The 18,904-nt window shown below is 43.6% G+C and overlaps 1 protein-coding gene across 2 annotated transcripts; it reads right to left on the bottom strand.

Moving 5' to 3' along the window:
• Window positions 1-5,568: 5,568 nt before the first annotated feature.
• Window positions 5,569-7,815, bottom strand: LOC306785410 (cilia- and flagella-associated protein 46-like). 2 transcript variants are annotated; one of them, XM_079279776.1, is made up of 7 exons: window positions 7,704-7,815; window positions 7,482-7,595; window positions 7,159-7,320; window positions 6,636-6,784; window positions 6,080-6,150; window positions 5,912-5,972; window positions 5,569-5,591 (listed from the first exon to the last, which is right to left on the bottom strand). In XM_079279776.1, exons 1-6 carry the CDS (start codon window positions 7,776-7,778, stop codon window positions 5,959-5,961), a joined length of 585 nt encoding a protein of 194 aa, XP_079135902.1. In that variant the 5' UTR covers window positions 7,779-7,815; the 3' UTR covers window positions 5,569-5,591; window positions 5,912-5,958. The 2 variants fall into 2 exon arrangements, with proteins under 2 accessions (XP_079135902.1, XP_079135901.1); XM_079279775.1 differs by lacking the exon at window positions 5,569-5,591 and having other exon boundaries at window positions 5,683-6,150.
• Window positions 7,816-18,904: the final 11,089 nt, after the last annotated feature.

Genomic DNA, 18,904 nt, shown 5'->3' with positions numbered 1-18,904 from the left:
AGGCTAAATAAATGCTGAAGTTGTGCACCATGGTAACCATATGGAACAATTAGAGGCGCGTGTCAGGACGTAGCCTACGTCATCAAACCAGGACACGATGCGACCCGGAGTGGGTTTGACTGTTGAAATCTGAGTTATTGAACAAACATCTGATCCTTTGACGTCATCATATTACATAAACTATTTCTCTAACATTTAGCATTGAGATGCGCTTTGCTCGTTGTTGTGGTATTTGGTTTTCGAGGGACAAGAGAGCGATCCGTAACTGTACGGGGCTGCATCTCCTCCACGCTCTGTGATATGCAACTCATAAACCGGGAGAATAATGAATTGTAAACTAAAGAGGTTAGTCATGTTGGATTAATGTAGACACGTTTCACTGTGCGTCGCTAGTTCAACAAATACGTTCACGCTGTGTATTGAAAGCCATTGACCGTTTCGTCCACACAAATGCAAAATAAACGTCTTTGTCCAGAGCTCACGAGTACTCAACAGTCGGTTAATTGACCTGCTGACTGACTGGTGAGCAGCTGGAATCTGAATCCAGATCAGAAACGTGTGAAAAGCGCGTGGCCAGCTGCTCCTCTCACCCTACTCTGTTGTTTCGGACATATAATAATAACAGTAATAAGGATAATATCTATAACGACAATAATACTATTTATTGCTTTTATCATTATTAATATAGTTGTGTTATGTGTTCAAACTAACAGAGGCAGAGCTGCACTGTGTTTGCTATAAATGTTTAAAGGTGAACCCTCTTGTGTGTTGGGGACTTTGTGAGTTGTGTAGTACTGTCCTAGTTACTTTATGTCGTCTTTTCTGATTTGAACTTTGATTATTTCTTCATGTAATCCAGAAATATTTCATGTTATGAGAAATCCTGACAGTTTAAATGTTTCCCTCTCAGCTGGTGTCGACTACGTCGTTGAACGTCCTGCACAAGACGGCCTCCCTGAAGTCATCAGGATCCTCGACGACGATGACCAAGTAAGTGGTCTCCCGATCCTGATTTCTTGTGTTGTGGGTGGAGGTCAGGTGGAGCCAGGCGTGGTGGGTGGAGGTCAGGTGGAGCCCGGCGTGGTGGATGGAGGTCAGTTGGAGCGCATCGTGGTGGGTGGAGGTCAGGGGGAGCCAGGTCAGATTGAGTTCGTCGTTGTGGGTAGAGTTCAGGTGCTCCGCGATGTGCGTGAGATGCTTCAGGTGTTCTTCGCGGACGACGAGGAGGACGTGGACGACGAGGATTCCAGGTACGAAGACTTCTGCGATGACCTTCCGGAAGTGGATGATGAGGAGGAAGATGATCATGAACAGGACCGTGTTCGTTTCGCTCGACGTTTTGTTGTGGAACGTCCTCAAGATGCTCCGCCCCCAGTCCCCCAGAGGTCAGAAGAGTCCACCAAGAGGAGCAGGGAACAGGACCACACGGAGCAGGCGAGTGTGAAGAGGCAGAGGACCGGTGAGGACAACCACGAGGACGCGACGCCCTCAACTTCAGGCCTCGGATCCTCCATGAAGAGGACCAGAGAAGAGGACGACAGGGAGTCGGCGCCATCCACTTCAGCCTTCGGTCCCTCCACAAAGAAGAGCCGGGCAGATGACTACATATGTCTTCCACCCTCCACTTCAGGCCTCAGCTTCCCCCCACACAGGAGATACTGGCAGCCGGCTGAAGACTGCGACTCGGATTGAGACAGACAGCATGTTTGCTGCAGAATTGTAAAACCTTTGCGTCTGGCAGGACTGATAAAGCACCAGACAGCCTTCCCTTGCGTCTGGCGGGGTTGGCGATAGGCAGCAGCCTGCAGCAGAGCTTTTAAATATCTCTTCTTTGTTGATTTTCCATTTGAAAAATGGTTGATGCTCGACGCAGAAACCAAAGGTAAGTTAGCAGTGAAGATTCTGTCACGGGAGTTCAAGATCAGGACCCAATAGCAAGACTACAGGACACAGAATCTGGTAAAACAGATTTTATTTTACCAACAAAAGTCTTCCACTCCTGTCTGTCCTGGGCGAGTCGCTGGATGGTGCCCCATGAGTGGTTTAGGCTCTGCATCTCCTTCTCCACAGTTCTTCTCCGTGTGTTGCTTGGTCGGCCTCTTTTTCTTTTCCCTTCTGGTGTCCAATGTAAGGCTGTTCTTGTAATATCAGCAGGATTTTTTTCTCAACACATGTCCCATCCATCCCCATCTTCTGCTCATTCGGATGGTCTCCATGCTTTTGTGTTGGCATTTGTCATACAGTTCTTTATTTGAGATGGTGCTTGGCCAGAAAATGTGCAGTATTCGTCTTAAACTCTTGGTGTGGAAGGTTGATAGTCTGTTGCGGTCTTCTTGTGTCATTCTCCAGCATTCAGAACCGTACAATAGGGTGGATAAAACACTGCTCTGATACAATTTAAGTTTGGTCTTGATGGCGTACTGCTGTGACCTCCATATGTTGGCTTGTATCAGACAGAGGTATGGTAAAAATGACTGACATTAAGAAAAGTTTTCCAAGTCTCTTTTACTCAGGTATCGATGGCTGTGACACAGGAAGCAACATCCTGGATCTCCTACACAACAGAGACCACAGGACCAGATGAGAAGGACAGAGGACCACAGGACCAGATGAGAAGGACGGAGGACCACAGGACCACAGGACCAGATGAGAAGGACGGAGGACCACAGGACCAGATGGAGAGCGGCGGTCGCCTTTCTTTCAGTGGGCTGAGTAAGTAATCCCTCACTAAGTATCAGGAATAAGATTCCATCATTGAACAATGTAAAGGTTGTACAGTTGAGTTAAAAGTATTCATCTCTTGTGTTTGTGTCTCGCAGGACTCCTCTGTGCTTTTTTCTCACTCCTGGGGCAACTGAGAGTGGACATCAACCAAATCCATCATCCCAGGAAGACCCAGACCCACCACAGACCACTGAACCACTCTCAGCACCCCAGTGAGTCTGAGACCCAGTGAGTACGGTGGCGTCCTCCCTGTCCCTCCCCCCCTCCGACACCACCCGCTCCACCCACCAGCCGAGAGGAGGAGGGGCGTCCCGTCCCCACCGGCACAGAGGACGTAGTTTGTCTCCATCTGCTTCTTCTGTGCTGGTGGGTTGATGACACCCCATGTAGCGCCTTGCACTGGGGCCGTTGGATTGACCCACTTTAGCGCTGATGGGTATGGTAAAAATGACTAACGTTAAGAAAAGTTTTCCAAGTCTCTTTTACTCAGGTATCGATGGCTGTAACACAGGAAGCAACATCCTGGATCTCCTAGACAACAGAGACCACAGGCCCAGATGAGAAGGATGGATGACTGCAGGACCAGATGGAGAGCGGTGGTCGCCTTTCTTTCAGTGGGCTGAGTAAGTAATCCCTCACTAAGACGACAGAAGTATCAGGAATAAGATTCCATCATTGAACAATGTAAAGGTTGTGTAGTTGAGTTAAAAGTATTCATCTCTTGTGTTTGTGTCTCACAGGGCAGGACTCCTGAGTACGATGACATCCTCCCTGCCACTCCCCGCCCCTCCCCCCCTCCGACACCACCCGCTCCACCCACCAGCCGAGAGGAGGAGGGGCGTCCCGTCCCCACCGGCACAGAGGACGTAGTTTGTCTCCATCTGCTTCTTCTGTGCTGGTGGGTTTGGGAAGCTCCTCACACACACACAGGAAGCCGTCAGCAGCTCTTTGCATCTGCTCACAAGTCAAGAAGGAGACAGATGCATTTGTCACATAGAACACAGCATGTTCATGTAAACTGTATGTACTGTATGTATACTGTTTACAGAGGAGCACAATACAAATAAATGTGTGACAAACTTTATAAATATGTCTTTGTCTTGGAAACAATATCATATTTCTGATATAATTCAAAAATCCGACAATGTACGACAACCTTATCGTATTTTCAGAACTCATAATATAACACCACATCAGTTAAACTGAGAGTTTTGTAAATATATTTGGTTCAGGGGGGAGACGCCGTTTCAAATCAGTGTTCAATTTGCATGATATCTACTGGACAGAAATCTCAGTCCAGCTCTCAGTTGGATTGTTATGATCACACACAGACGTTTGACAGTAAAGCGAGAGGAAGACTCTCCCACCCTTCCTGCTCCCAGACTTATCCCACCGACTGATAATGAGCAACAGATTAAACGTGTAAAATGAGGTCACGGCTGAGAACAATACTGTCTTACTTTCAACACAGTCTGCAGTCTGAGTTAATGTTACAGTTTCACCCCGCACAGTGTTGTCTTGCTTAATTGGGGAGATGGGATGATTGTGTTTGGAAGAAGCAAAGAGGCCTTCTTACTAGTAGTACTGCAAGTGAGACTGTGGTGCCATCTGTTGGCAAAAATATATCAGTGAATAAAAAGTGAATCAAGTTACAATACTGCCATCATGTGGAGGTTGTCCAGATGACATACATGCATCATTAGTGTCCCTTGTTTTTAGAAATGTGTCGCAAAATGCACCACAAAGTGATCTTCTCACTATGTGCATATAAAGTTGAATATTAATAACAATTCAAAAATAAAACAGATTTTATTACTTCACAAAGCAATACAATAACAGACGAGGGCTGCTCGGTATCATCCAGTGACAAATAAAAAGCCCCACATGGTACTCAATTAAATGAGATAAATTTGGGTTTCATGAATTGTGCAATCTTTGCATGATGTCGTTGGAAGCATGCAGTGATTGAAGTTTAGTTTAGTTCATGTCTACTGCCTTTCTATTCAGTATGTTATATCTAAATCAACAACAACACAAATGAAACTGCTGACATGTTTCATTCTTGGTTGAACCTTGTATGTATGCTCTGGGTCAAGATGATGTGAAGTTTATCATCACAGATCACGGATTTATGGAAACACCTATTGTAAACACACACACAGTCCAAACTATTTACATTTACACAATTTACTATAAAATCAAATCTCTCTCACACACGCATGCCTGCGTTAGTGGAGGGGGCGTGGTCGCATAATAGTGACGTCATAGAAAAACGGCGTTTCTGAGTTGCACTTGAAGTTTACTTGCTGCACCTACAAGATTGAGCTCTCAGACATCTGATCACCTCCAAACCAAACTGTTGGCGAACTGAGTTGAATACCTACAGCAAACAATACCAGTTGGACAGAATGGCTTCCAGTGGACCCCCGGCCCCGGTGGGCAGACCAGATCTTCACATCTTCAGATCTTCAGACCTACAGGTAAAACATTTTTATTTATTTTTTAAATTTCATGCCAAATGTGTTTGTTAATGTTCCTTGACTCCATAAAAGGCAATTGCAGTACAAAACGTGCGTTTAATTACGTTAAATTAAGAATATTAAGCTAAATATTAAGCTAAAGAATGTTCAGCATTTAAGCTAGCTATTAGAAAAACTCATATTGTTAGGCCACTCACAGTTTCTGGTGTAAAACAATATGTTAAGACTGGACTTTCTTCTTCGAAATAGGTGTGGAATGTGTGACGTCATAGAAAAACGGCGTTTCCAGAATTTGCGAAAATTGCAGTTTGATTGGGGTGAGATGTCCTGAGCACACACATCACTCCTCGGTCGCCCAAAGCCAGCCATTCCACCCACCTCCACCGTCTGAAAAATCACCACAATAGACAATTCACTTTTTATTGATTTAAATGGTAAAGACATCCTGTATACAAGTGCAACAACACACAAACATCCACACCACCATGGGAAAGAACGGAAGCAACAGAAAAGAAAAGAAACATAATAAAAGAACGATACCACAGTCAATCTCCATCAATATAAGTCACCTGTGAGCGATTGCTAACAATCCTCCTAGAAGTAATACAACTAGAGGAAGTCAAACGTTGTACATGTTCATTGTCATTTCTTTCAGTTGATTTGAAGCAGAATTGAAAACATCCATCTATCTACTTTGTAAGAAGCACCTGATTGGAAGCTTTGTGAAGGCCTCTTCTCTCCTGTGACAAAGCCATCACTTTGTGGCACCTGGAACCATGAACATGAGATCACAGGTCATTTAAGCTAAATGTACAAGCAATAAATCTGTACGGCCGTGTTGTCTTCCCCCATCTGTTCTTGTTCTTGGATCTTACTCAGATTCAGGAGCTCCTCCTGATACGGTGAATGCGTCTCCAAACCCAGCTGACTACAGCGCCTCACAATCCTAATTGGGGGAGAAGAAAGAGCCACAAGAGACATACAAAGTCACTTCATTATTTCTGAAAGTAACTAAAAGTACGGTAACTAATTCATCAGTTCTGTGTTTGGACGGTTGACTGTAAATGAAGCAAGTTTGACTTTAGTCAAATCATTATCTTGCAGAGGCACACAATTCAATTCAAGTAAATATATATAATATATTTAAAAACTTTAGCATTGCACTTCGACAACATTTTCAAACATGCAATGTTCAGTTCAGAAAAAGGATCGAAATCGATGCAGCATAACCAGAGATACCAGGTTTTTAATCCAATGCATTCCTCTTCCCTGTCAAAACCTGGCATCTAGATTACCCACAATGCAACGGGACTGCGGACAGTTCGGTTGGAGATCGGGTGTGTATTTCCTCTCACATGCAGTACTACTCCCAAAGGACTTTAACGTGTAAGAGCTGTGGAGTTTCCCCGTTTAACTCCCCAGTGTTCTTACCTCAGTCGGTAAAGGTCTGAGAGGCTCCTCCTCTCCAACAGGTCTTGAGCGATGGTCTCAGCAAGATGCATGATGGGCAGCGTCAGGTGGTCGAGTGAGAGGGAGTGGAGCTCCTTTTCCAGCAGGTCGAGATAAAACAGGCTTCGAGTCTGCAGCCAAACAAAATCAAAAATACAGAAATAACCATATTCTTACGTGCATAGCCGAAAAATGTTCCATATTAATACTATCCGGTGCTTTATCAGAACAGGAAGTGGCCCACGGTGCCATCAAACCCAATCTCAACACATATTGATTTCAGAATGCTGAAGTTTCAACCTCTTCGAACATCAGAATGTGACCCACAGAGATCAATAAATGAACTTCCTCTTCACCAACAAAGGACAGCTTCTTAGAGCGACATCGACACCAAGTGTCACCCCTAGTTCTATACAACCAGCAGCCACAATCCCTGCTATGCTGAAAACCAGACTGAAATGAGGGACAACACCATACCCGGTATAGTGATGACTCTGAGACCTGCCTGCTTTGTAATGCTATGTGCGTTGATGCAGTGGGGGTGAGCGCTGGTTCTGAAGATGAGCCGGGCCTGTTCAGGACAGACGTAGCGAGCCCAGTCCTGTGGCGTGGAAGGAAGCTCCTGATCCAAGACAACGGCTTCAGGTCTCTCTTCTGCAGGGGTAGGCTGGTCGAAACAGATTATTTTGATGTATTAAAGTTAGATGACTGTTATTGACAAACCAATCAAAGCAACCGCTTTATCATTGGAAGGTACATACCTAGGGCTTTACACTAATCCGTGTAAATCAACGCCATTCAAAATGAAGTTTGAGCAATAAGACTTACAGCTTTCCCTTTTCTGCCTTGGTCCTTGGCTTTGTCCCTTTTGGACGCAGCAGAGGTCGGAGGCTGGCTCTTTGCCATCTCATTGGAAATCTCCCAAACTACCCCCATGGACACCTGGAGTGACAGACGGTGCACACATGCTCCACACTCAACTTAAACATTCGACTACGCATTTGAACAACAGCCTCATCGTCCACATTGTCAGAGTTAGAGACGCACTACCTGCCATATCCGCAGCACAAAGACGCAGGCTCTGAGCAGGTGAAGCTGGTGCTCGGGTGAAGTCCTGTCCGCCATGACAGCGAGCAGAGCGTGCGCTCGTACCAAGCTGTCGAGGCGCCGCACCTCCTTGAGATCCGACAAACCTTCCGTCAATAACACGCCCCGTACTCCCACCAGGGACTCGCCTTCCGCTGAGCTCAGATCCTGTTTTTTGGAGTCGTCCTCTAGAGGAAAAACAACATGAAAGATTGACTGTGAGAAGCGTTTAACAGATGTGTAGAATAATCCGGAAGTAGAATTGCACAGCATCATTACACTAAGAATAACAAATGCAGAGGCACATATCTCTGTAATTAGTTCCCACTTGTTCTGTTATTTGGGTGTTCAGTTGGTCTCTCAGGGAATAGTTAACGGGGCTCATAGCAGGAGAATACAAAGGACCCCTCAGTCTTTTAAATAGCGCTACGCTATGCTCACATGGGTGGTTGAGAAATCTGCTTCTTTACCCTAACCCTACACCCCCGCCCGACCTCTTCGCTCTGCTACCTCGGGGCGATTGGTTGCCCCGTCGCTCAGAGGTCCCTGCGGCCGGTCACAGCTGTTTTCTGTCCTGGCCCCTCAGTGGTGGAATGAACTCCCCACTGACGTCAGGACAGCGGAGTCGCTGCCCATCTTTCATCAGGCTGACAACTCACCTCTTCAAGAAGTACTACCCTGAGCCTTCCACTCACCACTTATTATATTCATACTAGTTTGCTGCACTTGTTGTATTAGTTTGTTTCTGCACTGTGCTTTTGCTCTGGTTTATGCTCTTAGATGCTTGTTTAAAAAAGGAGATGCACTTATGACTTCTGGTGACTAGTAGTTCTCTTGAATACAGATGTTGAATACACTTATTGTAAGTCGCTTTGGATAAAAGCTAAATGACTGTAATATAATGTAATGTAATGTCTGGGGACCAAAGATGATCCTAATCTTTTGATTTGAGAAGTTGCCTTATTAAGAACTTTATGGCACGGAATAGATTCCTAAAAAAAGTTGTAAGGAAGAGACATATAATGTCCGTTGTGGCTCTGGAGGCTATTTTATGGGAGTTTATGAAAAATGCAATTAAGCTGTATCACTGGAAATGATCCAGTGTTTTAAACACCAGGATGTCTCAGCCTGTGCTGCTTCGATTTCGACCTCTTTTTAAATATCTGCTTCTTTTTAGTCCCCCTTGTTTATGAAAGTACAATACTAAATCACAAACCTTCCCTGCACAGCGGTCTAAAAGCTTCTAAGGAACGAACATTGTTCAGAGTATGTATCGCAGCACTGTAGTCATGTGACCTCATCAGCTGCCATACCTGGTGTTTATTTCCTGACATCTCTGCCTGCACCCGACGATGCTTTTAGAGTAAAACACAAAATCTTTTTTCTCCTTTTATTAGGTAACTCTGCTCCAGGCTGTTTATGCCTTCAGAAATGTTGTGACAACAAAAACAACATACCAGAAAGAAACAACAGGCTGTCGTATAAATCTCTGGGGGATTTTATTCGCAGGTTTTATTTCCCATTTTTTTGGGGACTCCTGATGCACCCACATACACACCAACTGAGAAATAACCTCGAAAAAGTTGCAACACGGGGTGAAAAGCTTATAGTGATTAGAGGAATTGATGTCAGCTTACATAATTGCGGACAGAGAAGCTCAGGTCTTCATGGTTTGTGATCATGAGGGGATTTGGCACTAATCACGCTCATTGTTCTGTGATCTTGAAATAACTTTGTGCAGGAGGAGGGGGCCCGGTCCGACCCCAAAGCCGTTTCCGCGGAGGAGGAGAACTCTGAGAAAGACGGAGAATCAATCAGACGAGAGGCGAGGGTGACCTCTGCCAAAAGTGCTGAGCTGCAGGTACATACCTCCTGACAAGTGACCCCATCACTTCTGACTCATCTCTCATCTAAGGTCTTCATACTGAGCCTCACATCTCAAATCCCCTGGAGGTAACTCTCTGGGCGCTCTCCTATTGAAAGTCTGCGCAGAGAGATCTACTGTCCACATGAAATAAGCCTCGAATATATTGTTGATGTGGCAACATTTTGGAATATTGAGTAAGATTCAAGAGGTGGTGTTGAAAGGTCGAGTCTTGACTTGGGTGTCTGGATGGAGATCAATGAAACAAAATGTAATGTATCATTTGGATCATATCAACATGAGATGAATACCTCCACAGACAGCTTTAATCAGGTGATTGTTCTGCTGTTAACTAGCATAGAACCTTCTCGCCTTATGGAAACATAAACATGCGAAATAGTCCGTGCCTCTTCCCTACAAATGTGAACGCAAAGCATTAATAACACCCGGCTGATGATGCGAGAGAGGTCTTTACAATACAATACAATACAATATTTAATTGTCCTCTCAGTTTCAACCAAAGATATTCTGAAATATGATCAAGTATGAATAACTAATACGGCATATTATGGCCGTTATAGGGTTCAAGAAAAAAAAAAAACGGAGCAAGGGAAAATTTACAAGAAAATACCTCAAATAAATAGGTTGTTTTCTTTTGAATGTTCTTGTAAATTTGCGACTTTAATCCCAGAAGACTTCTCTGAATATTATCCTCCTCCTGGCTCTGGATTATTATGTTTGACTTCCCTACAACGGCCCTAATTCAGAAACAGTTCCGCTCCAGCTGAAAATGTTTTTAAGATAGTTTAGAAAAATGACTTCCACTTTCATATTTTGCAAGTTGGAAATGCAAAGTTCAGTCTTGATGTCGATATATCACTGAGAGCGCATGAGACGTCTATGAGATGTAAAAAAACCAAAACATAACCCAGCAGTGGGTAGATGGCTAAATTGAAAGATTACAGGAAATAGTTGTTTTTTGGAGTTGGACCAAAAGGAGAAGTTTTTCCAAGTTTTGCTGCAATTGTTCCTCTTGTCCATACTGGATGTGAAGAGCTCACTTCCTGTTGTAAATCCAGTTCAAGAGATGGGCAACAAAACCCCCAGTCTTTGCTCTGTGTAAAAAATGCACTCTACAGCATAATAGAAGCTGATATGAGGCTTCAGTAGTCTGAGTTCTTTTCTCCCGTCAAACTATATTAATCACTCACATTGGAGACGATTCATGAAAGAATCCTTCAACAGCCAGTATGATGAGGAGGGATGATTACAGGGTGAGGGTGACATAACCCTTACCTGTTTGATTGATTGATTACACAGACTTACGTGTGTGTGTGTGTGTGTGTGTGTGTGTGTGTGTGTGTGTGTGTGTGTGTGTGTGTGTGTGTGTGTGTGTGTGTGTGTGTGTGTGTGTGTGTGTGTGTGTGTGTGTGTGTGTGTGTGTGTGTGTGTGATTTCCTCTTCGCAGCGGAGGAGGCGTAGAGTCCAGCAGCTGTTGGCACAGGCCAGTAAGGCACTGGCTGAGGCCGTCAGCCTGTGCCTCCAACACAAGCTGCCCTCCTCCATCCTGGCTGATGCCGCTCTCAACATGTTGGAGTGTCATGGCCAGTCTGACCCTGCAGCGTCAGGTCAATACCTTGACCTGTTTCAGGTATTGTGCATCAGATCATATGTGCCCGAGTCTCGTTTCTGTAGGACGTTGCACATAGAGTACATCGTATGAAACAGTTGTCCATATGCTGCATGTAGGACACCTACAGGTGTCTCTGTGCACATCACAGTCCCTTGCATTCCTTGCGGTATCATCACCCACTATAATTCCTGCTATTACCAACAGCGCCCTCCTCCATCTTCTGTTTTTTTTCCCCCCAGAGCTGCCACGCTGTCGCTGCGATGTCCGAGGTCCTAAGCTCTGCCTGCGCCGGCACCAGTGCGTCCCAGCTCTCGGCTCTGCTCAGTCTGCACAGGAAGCTGCTCCTCTCTCAAGAGGACAGGCCCAGCGGCATGCTGAAGGGAGCAGAGGACTCCCTCAATCGCCTCTCCAAGGTAGCGGGGGTCACCAACCCCCACCACTCATGATTTATGGATGCTGTCATACTCTGCTCAGTAAATTCCCTTGATGGCGGACACACACTATCGGTGCTGTTACGGCCTTTGCTCTGAATGCACTTCTGAAGTCGAGCTTCAACAAAAAACACTTCAAAGTTACACCAACATACACAGTAGCTACTATGTGTGAAAACTCTAGGACATCTGCAGCCCTGTATAATACATATAATATATATCATACGTCAGGAATCTGCCCCCTAAAATGCAGATGAATCTTTTGGAATGTTAACACAGAAGCATGTTAATGTGTAAATATTAGAAGTACAAATGTAAATGAATAGTTGCCTTATAATCAACCAACTGGTTATGTGATATATTACTGTCTGCAATGGTGATTATAGTCCTCAATTTCCCTCAAAGCACGTTCAGTGACTCGTGCTTGATTATGTTATTAATAGCAACAATGATGTCTTCAGAAGAAATTGAAAAATGCACTTCATCATCGACATGACAAAGTGAAAACTGATTGTGATATTATCATCATTGTTTTAACACGGACTGACTGAAATGTCATCATTTCATCTGTGACCTTTTCGGACAAATGACATGGTTGGTTTTGTAGATCTAAAATGAGTTGTTTTCAGATCAGCTCTAATAATTACAGTAACGAGTAAATCATTTACTATTGTTGTCGAGAGCTGCTGTAAAATACTCAAACCTGAGATTCTGCAACTCTGTCTTTTTAGTTTGTTGTTGCCTTTTTAAAACAGTGCTTCATCACAGAACCAAAGGAAGAACCGAGGACCTGATTCTCCATATGCTTTAACATTTGAATATAGTGTTCGTTCATCTACAGCAAATACAATCTTTAATTCTGTCATGTTTGAAATGTTTAAAGTATAATGCTAATACTGCGCAGCTGGCCAACAGTGTGTAGTACGTGCGGTTGCCACATCATCTGGTTGTGTGTCTGACATGTCTACGTCAGATCAATGCATGTCTTCAAAATACTTTTAAATTGAAAGGCAACAGTCAAACCTTTAAAACCCAACATCCTACCTTTTAATCACTTCTAAAATGATTTTATTCAGATCATGAAAAACAAAAAAACAAGGGCAAAAGTTGATATAATATGTCGTTGTATTTATGATCTTGAAACACCTTTATTATGGTTTGCAGGCCTTCAGCCAACTGACCATCCATCCCAGCCACCTAAAGATCCTCGCAGAGCTTCCGGCCAACCTGAACGTCCTGCTGCTTCAGCACTCTGAAGACGGGTAATTCCTCTTTTGTCCTCGTCTGTTGTCTCTCGCTACATTCACCTTTCTTTGCCCTGCTATGAATTCTCTCCTTGTCGGCCTCTGGCTGCTTCATGGTATATGAGTCACAATAGGTTTTAGGCTGAAGGAACACTGTAGACATGAAGGGGCCTGCTGTGCGGTACACCTGCCGCTAGAGGGCTGATGTAGAAACTATGTATGTGTACTTGTGGAAAGAGATGGATCTATGGTAATTGAAATGTAAGAGATTGAAAGTAAGCATGTGAAGTAGTGTATACAGTATACATTGTTTGCTTGTCTTTGTGTTTAGGTCAGAACTGTACGGGGCCTTCTATGAGATGATCAAAGCTCCAGATCAAAAGGGAAAGACGACGCAAGTTCCAGGTTAGAGGCTCGTGCTTTTTTATGCCTCTTAAGCATTATGTTTCTGGGTTGTCCATCCGTCCGTCTGGTCCATTCAAGCTTCGAGCTCTTCAGTACAGCACTACTGCATTCATGTATTTTTATGCCGCATCTAGTTTGTCCCATTGCCCCGGGGGCAGAGATGGGCAGAGATACATCAAAATGTATTTTGATACAAAATACCCCTTAAATAAATGTATCAAAATAAAATACAAAATACTGGTGCCAGAAAATGAAACAAAATACAATACATGTATTTTGTATTTGAAATACAGAAAATATTTTTTTCTGGATTTTCCGTTTTCTCACGGTTTGGTCTATATAACGTACACAAAGCTCTGGTGAACCCCAGAAAAAGGAAGAACAGTCACAGAATGTCTGTGTAACTAAGCAAAGCTATTAAACGACAACAACTTGATTGATTATGTATATATATATTTTTATTAATGGGACTTAACAGCCCATAAACTTTGGCTTTGCATCAACAAGAACACATTCATCTATGAGGTGGGACCCAAAGCAAATAAACTACTGGCAAAAAGACTGCAAAAACAACAGGCAGAAAGGACAATCCATAAGATAAGGGATACGGTTACAAATCAATTACAAATCATGTACCCAAGGAGGTTGTCCGAATGTCTGTGGTGAAAAGCCGAAAAATAAAGTGTGAAAAAAGAACATATTCATCACATATGAATAGCATCACAGCCAGTTTAGTTGCCTTTCAGAACAACTTTTCAAATATTTCTGGCGTTAACCGCCTCCTGTGCGGATGGAATATTATTCCTGCAAATGAGAACAGTCTCTCAACCGGAGCTGAAGAGGGGAGGGTTGTGTTGAATCGAACAAAAAGGAGCTTGACAAGTGGGTACTGCTGAAGAGAAAGCAGGTCTTTTCTGGTGTCCTCCAGAAAACGAAGGGTCTCCAACTCAGCTTTGCTGTGGCTTGTGATCTCCTGACTTTCCTGGACTTGAGTTTCTTCAGCTGAGAAAACAAAGAAGTCATCTTCCTCATCATCTTGGAGGTTGGAGGAAGCCGTTTCACTCTCTGCCACCAGGCCAAGATCTTCAGCTGAGTGGAGCATAAGCAGGTGGATTCGCCTCCTTTCTCCTGACAATCGTGGTGGTAGCCAGCGCATTTTGAAGAATGGGTGAGTGACTGTTGCCAAGATGGCTTCGTTCACATCCGTCTTCAACTCCAGATAACTACTGAACCTTTTCTCAAAACCTACCAAGATGGCTTGTAAAAGGGGAGAAGTGTGCCTTAGGTTGGAGGCTTGTAGGTCATGGAGTTTGGATTGCACAGCAAAAAGGGTAGGGATAACTTCACCATAGTAGCAGGATATCTGACCCTGTAGCCGATCTATGGCTACTGCAATAGGTCTCAGGATTTTGTACCACTGATCTCAGGATCAGTGGTACACACTAAGCTCAGTGTATGAGTGGCACATCTCACATGAGGTGGTAGGATGATTGCACCTTCAGACACTTCTTCTTCTGAAGCATTGATGGTTACAAAGGATAGTCCATTCTCTTCTGTGTCATCATTCTCGTCTTCATCTGCAACAACAGATATGTTGAACTCCTTAAAGGCCTTTACAAAATTTGACCCATTGTCAGTCACTGTTGCAATGATGTTTTCATTTGACAGGCCAAATTCTGAGTGGATTTCCTCCAATATCTCAGCAATGCGGTTGTAGTTGTGTGGACTTGGGAAATGTCTGCATGCGAGAACGACTGATTCACGTTCAGTTGAATCTGGCTTGATCCAGTGAACTGTTACGCCCATGAAGCTAGTCTTACTAGTGGACCAGATGTCAGCAGTGGTGCAAACATATTGCACCGTCTTCAGTTTCTCTTTCAGATTACTTTTTTTGGCATTGAAATCTGCGTCTATTCTCCTTCGCAGTGTACGTCTGGAAATCACTGTCAGATTGGTGTTTAATCCAATTGAATCAATTCAACAAATTCAGTTTGTTCAACTGTAGACAAAGGATGCATTCCCTTCACTATGTATGAAGTAATGAGAGAATCAAGTTTACCCTGTGTTACTGTGTGTTCAAAAAGGCGGGTCTGCCTATAGGGGGTGTTTGTCTTTTTGCCACTATAATTAGGCCTGCACTCTTTCTTGTGCCTTTCAAAATCATCAAGACTGTCAGGGTGAAGTCTCTTCAGGTGAGTTTTGAAATTTGATGTTGCTAAAAGAGTTCCAGATATTACTGCCTTCTTTTTGGTGCAGAGTTTCCACTCCGCCTGGATCTTTCCATCTGGTGTTTGAGAGACAACACTGAAAACGTCCCATCCAAGATTGCAGACACAGGCTTGGTTCCATCTGTGCTTGTTGATGGTCCTTCTTGAACATCATCTTGCTGAGACATGTTGTCCACCTGGCCAACTGTAGAATGTATGAAATAATAAAACTAAGAATACTTTCATAATATGCCTTTTAAATAAAATAAATTGGATATTTAATGTTTTTTTAACAAATAGCCAGGCTATGACAGTAGATGTCCAACTGTGAACTATATTATCTGCCAGTAATTGATATGGCATTATGACATCCACATTGAGAAGATACAGCATAACTTGTAATTCAGTGCAAGATTAGATGGTCAGACGTCTCTTGATAAGGTTATCATGAACATACAAGCTCCCAATCTCCCTCTTCCTATATAGCTAGCTACTCGACTGATAACTTGCTCAACACTGGCTATGCACTAGCCTAGACAGCATTCGAGCGTCATTAGCATGTTAGCATCGATTGCTAGCTTGATATTATAAACATCACTTCACCATGTATATAGACAGCATGCTAGCGTCATTAGCATGTTAGCATAAATCGCTAGCTTGATATTATAACCATCACCATGTATATAGACAGCATGCTAGCGTCATTAGCATGTTAGCATAAATCGCTAGCTTGATATTATAACCATCACCATGTATATAGACGGCATGCTAGCGTCATTAGCATGTTAGCATAAATCGCTAGCTTGATATTATAACCACCATGTATGTAGACAGCATGCTAGCGTCATTAGCATGTTAGCATAAATCGCTAGCTTGATATTATAACCACCATGTATGTAGACAGCATGCTAGCGTCATTAGCTGGTTAGCATAAATCGCTAGCTTGATATTATAATCATCACCATGTATATACAATAGGCCAGGGGTGTCAAACTCATTTTCACTCTGGGCCACATCAGCATCACGGTCGCCCTCAAAGGGCCGGTTGTAACTGTAATGCTGCGTTCACACCGGTCGCGTTGATTTTTTGACGCGCGTCGAGATTACATACAAAGTCTATGCACAGACGCGATGAGACTGGCCCGCCTCGATTTTGCGATCCCGCGGCGCGTTGGACGCGTTATTGCAGTGCGGTGGACGCGGTGGACGCGTTGGACGCCGCAAAATCGCCAACGCGCGAGTTGAAATTTTTCAACTTCAGCGACATAATCGCGTGACGCTGTGGCGCGATAGCCTATCAGCGTTGAGTTGCTCCCCCTGTCATCACTGGCTTCCTGCCGTTGTTGAATCAGGAAATAAATCCTGTCGCCGTCTGTGTTCACCCAGAGCGCTACGATACCTCATATCAACAGAGACCGGACCAAACTATGTGTATGCATGTGTGTGTGTAAACCATACGGTACAAACAATAAATAGACGCTGCCGTATTTACGTCTACGTGACGTTATTGAGTGCTGGTGGAGCTGCTACGATGTTAGCATAGCCTAGCACCGATCCATCAGAGCTCCATTGAGAAGACCAGTAACCTACAAATCGGCATCATTACGTAGTTATTTCGGAGTCCCTTTTTGTCGGAGAAGACAAGTACAAATCGGCATCATTATGTAGTTATTTCGGAGTCCCTTTTTGTCGGTTTATTGCCGTTGAATCACAGCCAAATCAGTTTATTTTGTGTTCCTACAGCTGTAGTAAACAGCGACCGGTGGCTTGCTAGACACAGTGAATACAGCTCGATACAATCCACGGAGCTCCTCTGAACAATATTATGAACCAGACATGACGGCGTTTGGCATTCCGATGTTTGAGGGACTTCCACAACACGTACAGAGCAGCAATTGTCCTTATTCCTGTCATGGTTGACGGCGGAAAACAATGGCGGCCAGATGGAGGCTTCCAGGACGATAAACCACGCCCCCTCTCCGGCGCTACGAGATTTTGCAGCGACCGGTGTGAACACAACCGGCGGCGCGTTGGACGCTTTTTTGCAGTGCGTTGGACGCTTTTTTGCAGTGCGTCAAAAAATCAACGCGACCGGTGTGAACGCAGCATAAGACTGTATAACGTTAACTAACGTCTCCCTAACATATTGTTAAATAACTCTCTGCATTTCATTATTGTTTATTCAAGTGTTAAAATATTGTACATGCAGTTATATAAATGTAAAATGATATTTAAACACATTTCTGTTATTATAACATAAATCATTTTAATTGAGGGTTAAGAAACCCACATTACTCTTTCAAAGATCAAACTATTAAAGAAAATAACAAAGACAAATATCAAACACAAGTTATGACAATAACTTTGTTCAAAGCTGTTTGTGTCACCTCTCTGCATCACTAATGTTCCTCCCTGTCGTCGTCCTGTGCATGCAGCTACATCCAAGAGCTGCTCACTGAGAGTCAGGTCTGATGAACATGATAGATGATGTATCCGTGTTGTCTGTGCTTTAATCAACAGTTCATTAAAAACACAAGTACCTGCTCGTCTCTTAGCTAGCTGTGTTGTTAGATTGCTGCTAGTTCATGAACTCGGTCTGCGATGGTGTTTCTTCACAAACTGACATTTGTAAAAGTCTGTATCTGGTCGGAGCACTGCTCACATACCTTCAGCATGCTCTGGGCTGTAGCTTGTGTCAATACATTCTGCTGTGATTGCAGTCTGCCTTTTAGTTCTTGGACAATTTGATGTTTTTCTTGGAGGCCAAATGTTTGGTGTCAAAATGCCGACGTGAATTGTATTCCTTCATCACCGACACGCCTCATAACACAGAAGACAGACCCGTTTTCTTGCAGCACAAACATGTATTCTCTTTCCCATCTTTCATTACATTTTCTTCCCTCTGCATCAATTGTTCTCTTCGTGGTCATTTTGGGATTATTTGTCGATCTTTTTCAATTGTTGGAAAACCTCTTTTCGGGCTGTTGCCTCTCCTGTCCACCTGTTGTGATAGTTTTAATGTCAGATTAATTGTTCAACTCTTTCTGTTAAAACTGCTACGGAAGAAGCTTCCAAAATGACATTGATGCAATCACTTGGTGTCCATGTGAATATGTTCTGTGAAAAGATATACAAGTTTATTTTTATGCAGATACAAAATGTACAAACTGCAAAAAAACTTCAAATCTCATCACTCTGAATGTAACCTGGCCCCGATTTAAATTTGTCTGAATGTCAACATATCAGAACATTGTGATCGAAGAGACATTTGTGAAACATAAGTGTTGGAGGTTGGTCTTTGTATTTTCATAGTTGTGATTATTTTACTGAATCAGCAGGTTTAGACTGGTAATACTTTGATGTAACACAATGTAATGAAAA

The sequence above is a fragment of the Melanostigma gelatinosum genome (assembly GCF_949748355.1).
Source record: "Melanostigma gelatinosum genome assembly, chromosome: 12".
Taxonomy (NCBI): Eukaryota; Metazoa; Chordata; class Actinopteri; order Perciformes; family Zoarcidae; genus Melanostigma; species Melanostigma gelatinosum.
Note: the sequence above shows the minus strand (reverse complement) of the source record. Positions and strands in the feature narration are given on the sequence as shown.

What these genes read in the sequence shown, in the direction of transcription:
- LOC306785410 (XM_079279775.1), bottom strand. Translation starts at nt 7,778, where the DNA reads ATGGCGGACAGGACTTCACCCGAGCACCAGCTTCACCTGCTCAGAGCC. An exon ending in TTGTGCTGCGGATATGGCAG is followed by an intron (nt 7,596 to 7,703) that starts GTAGTGCGTCTC and finishes CTGTCACTCCAG; the next exon opens with GTGTCCATGGGGGTAGTTTG. An exon ending in CACATAGCATTACAAAGCAG is followed by an intron (nt 6,785 to 7,158) that starts GCAGGTCTCAGA and finishes GTTTGGCTGCAG; the next exon opens with ACTCGAAGCCTGTTTTATCT.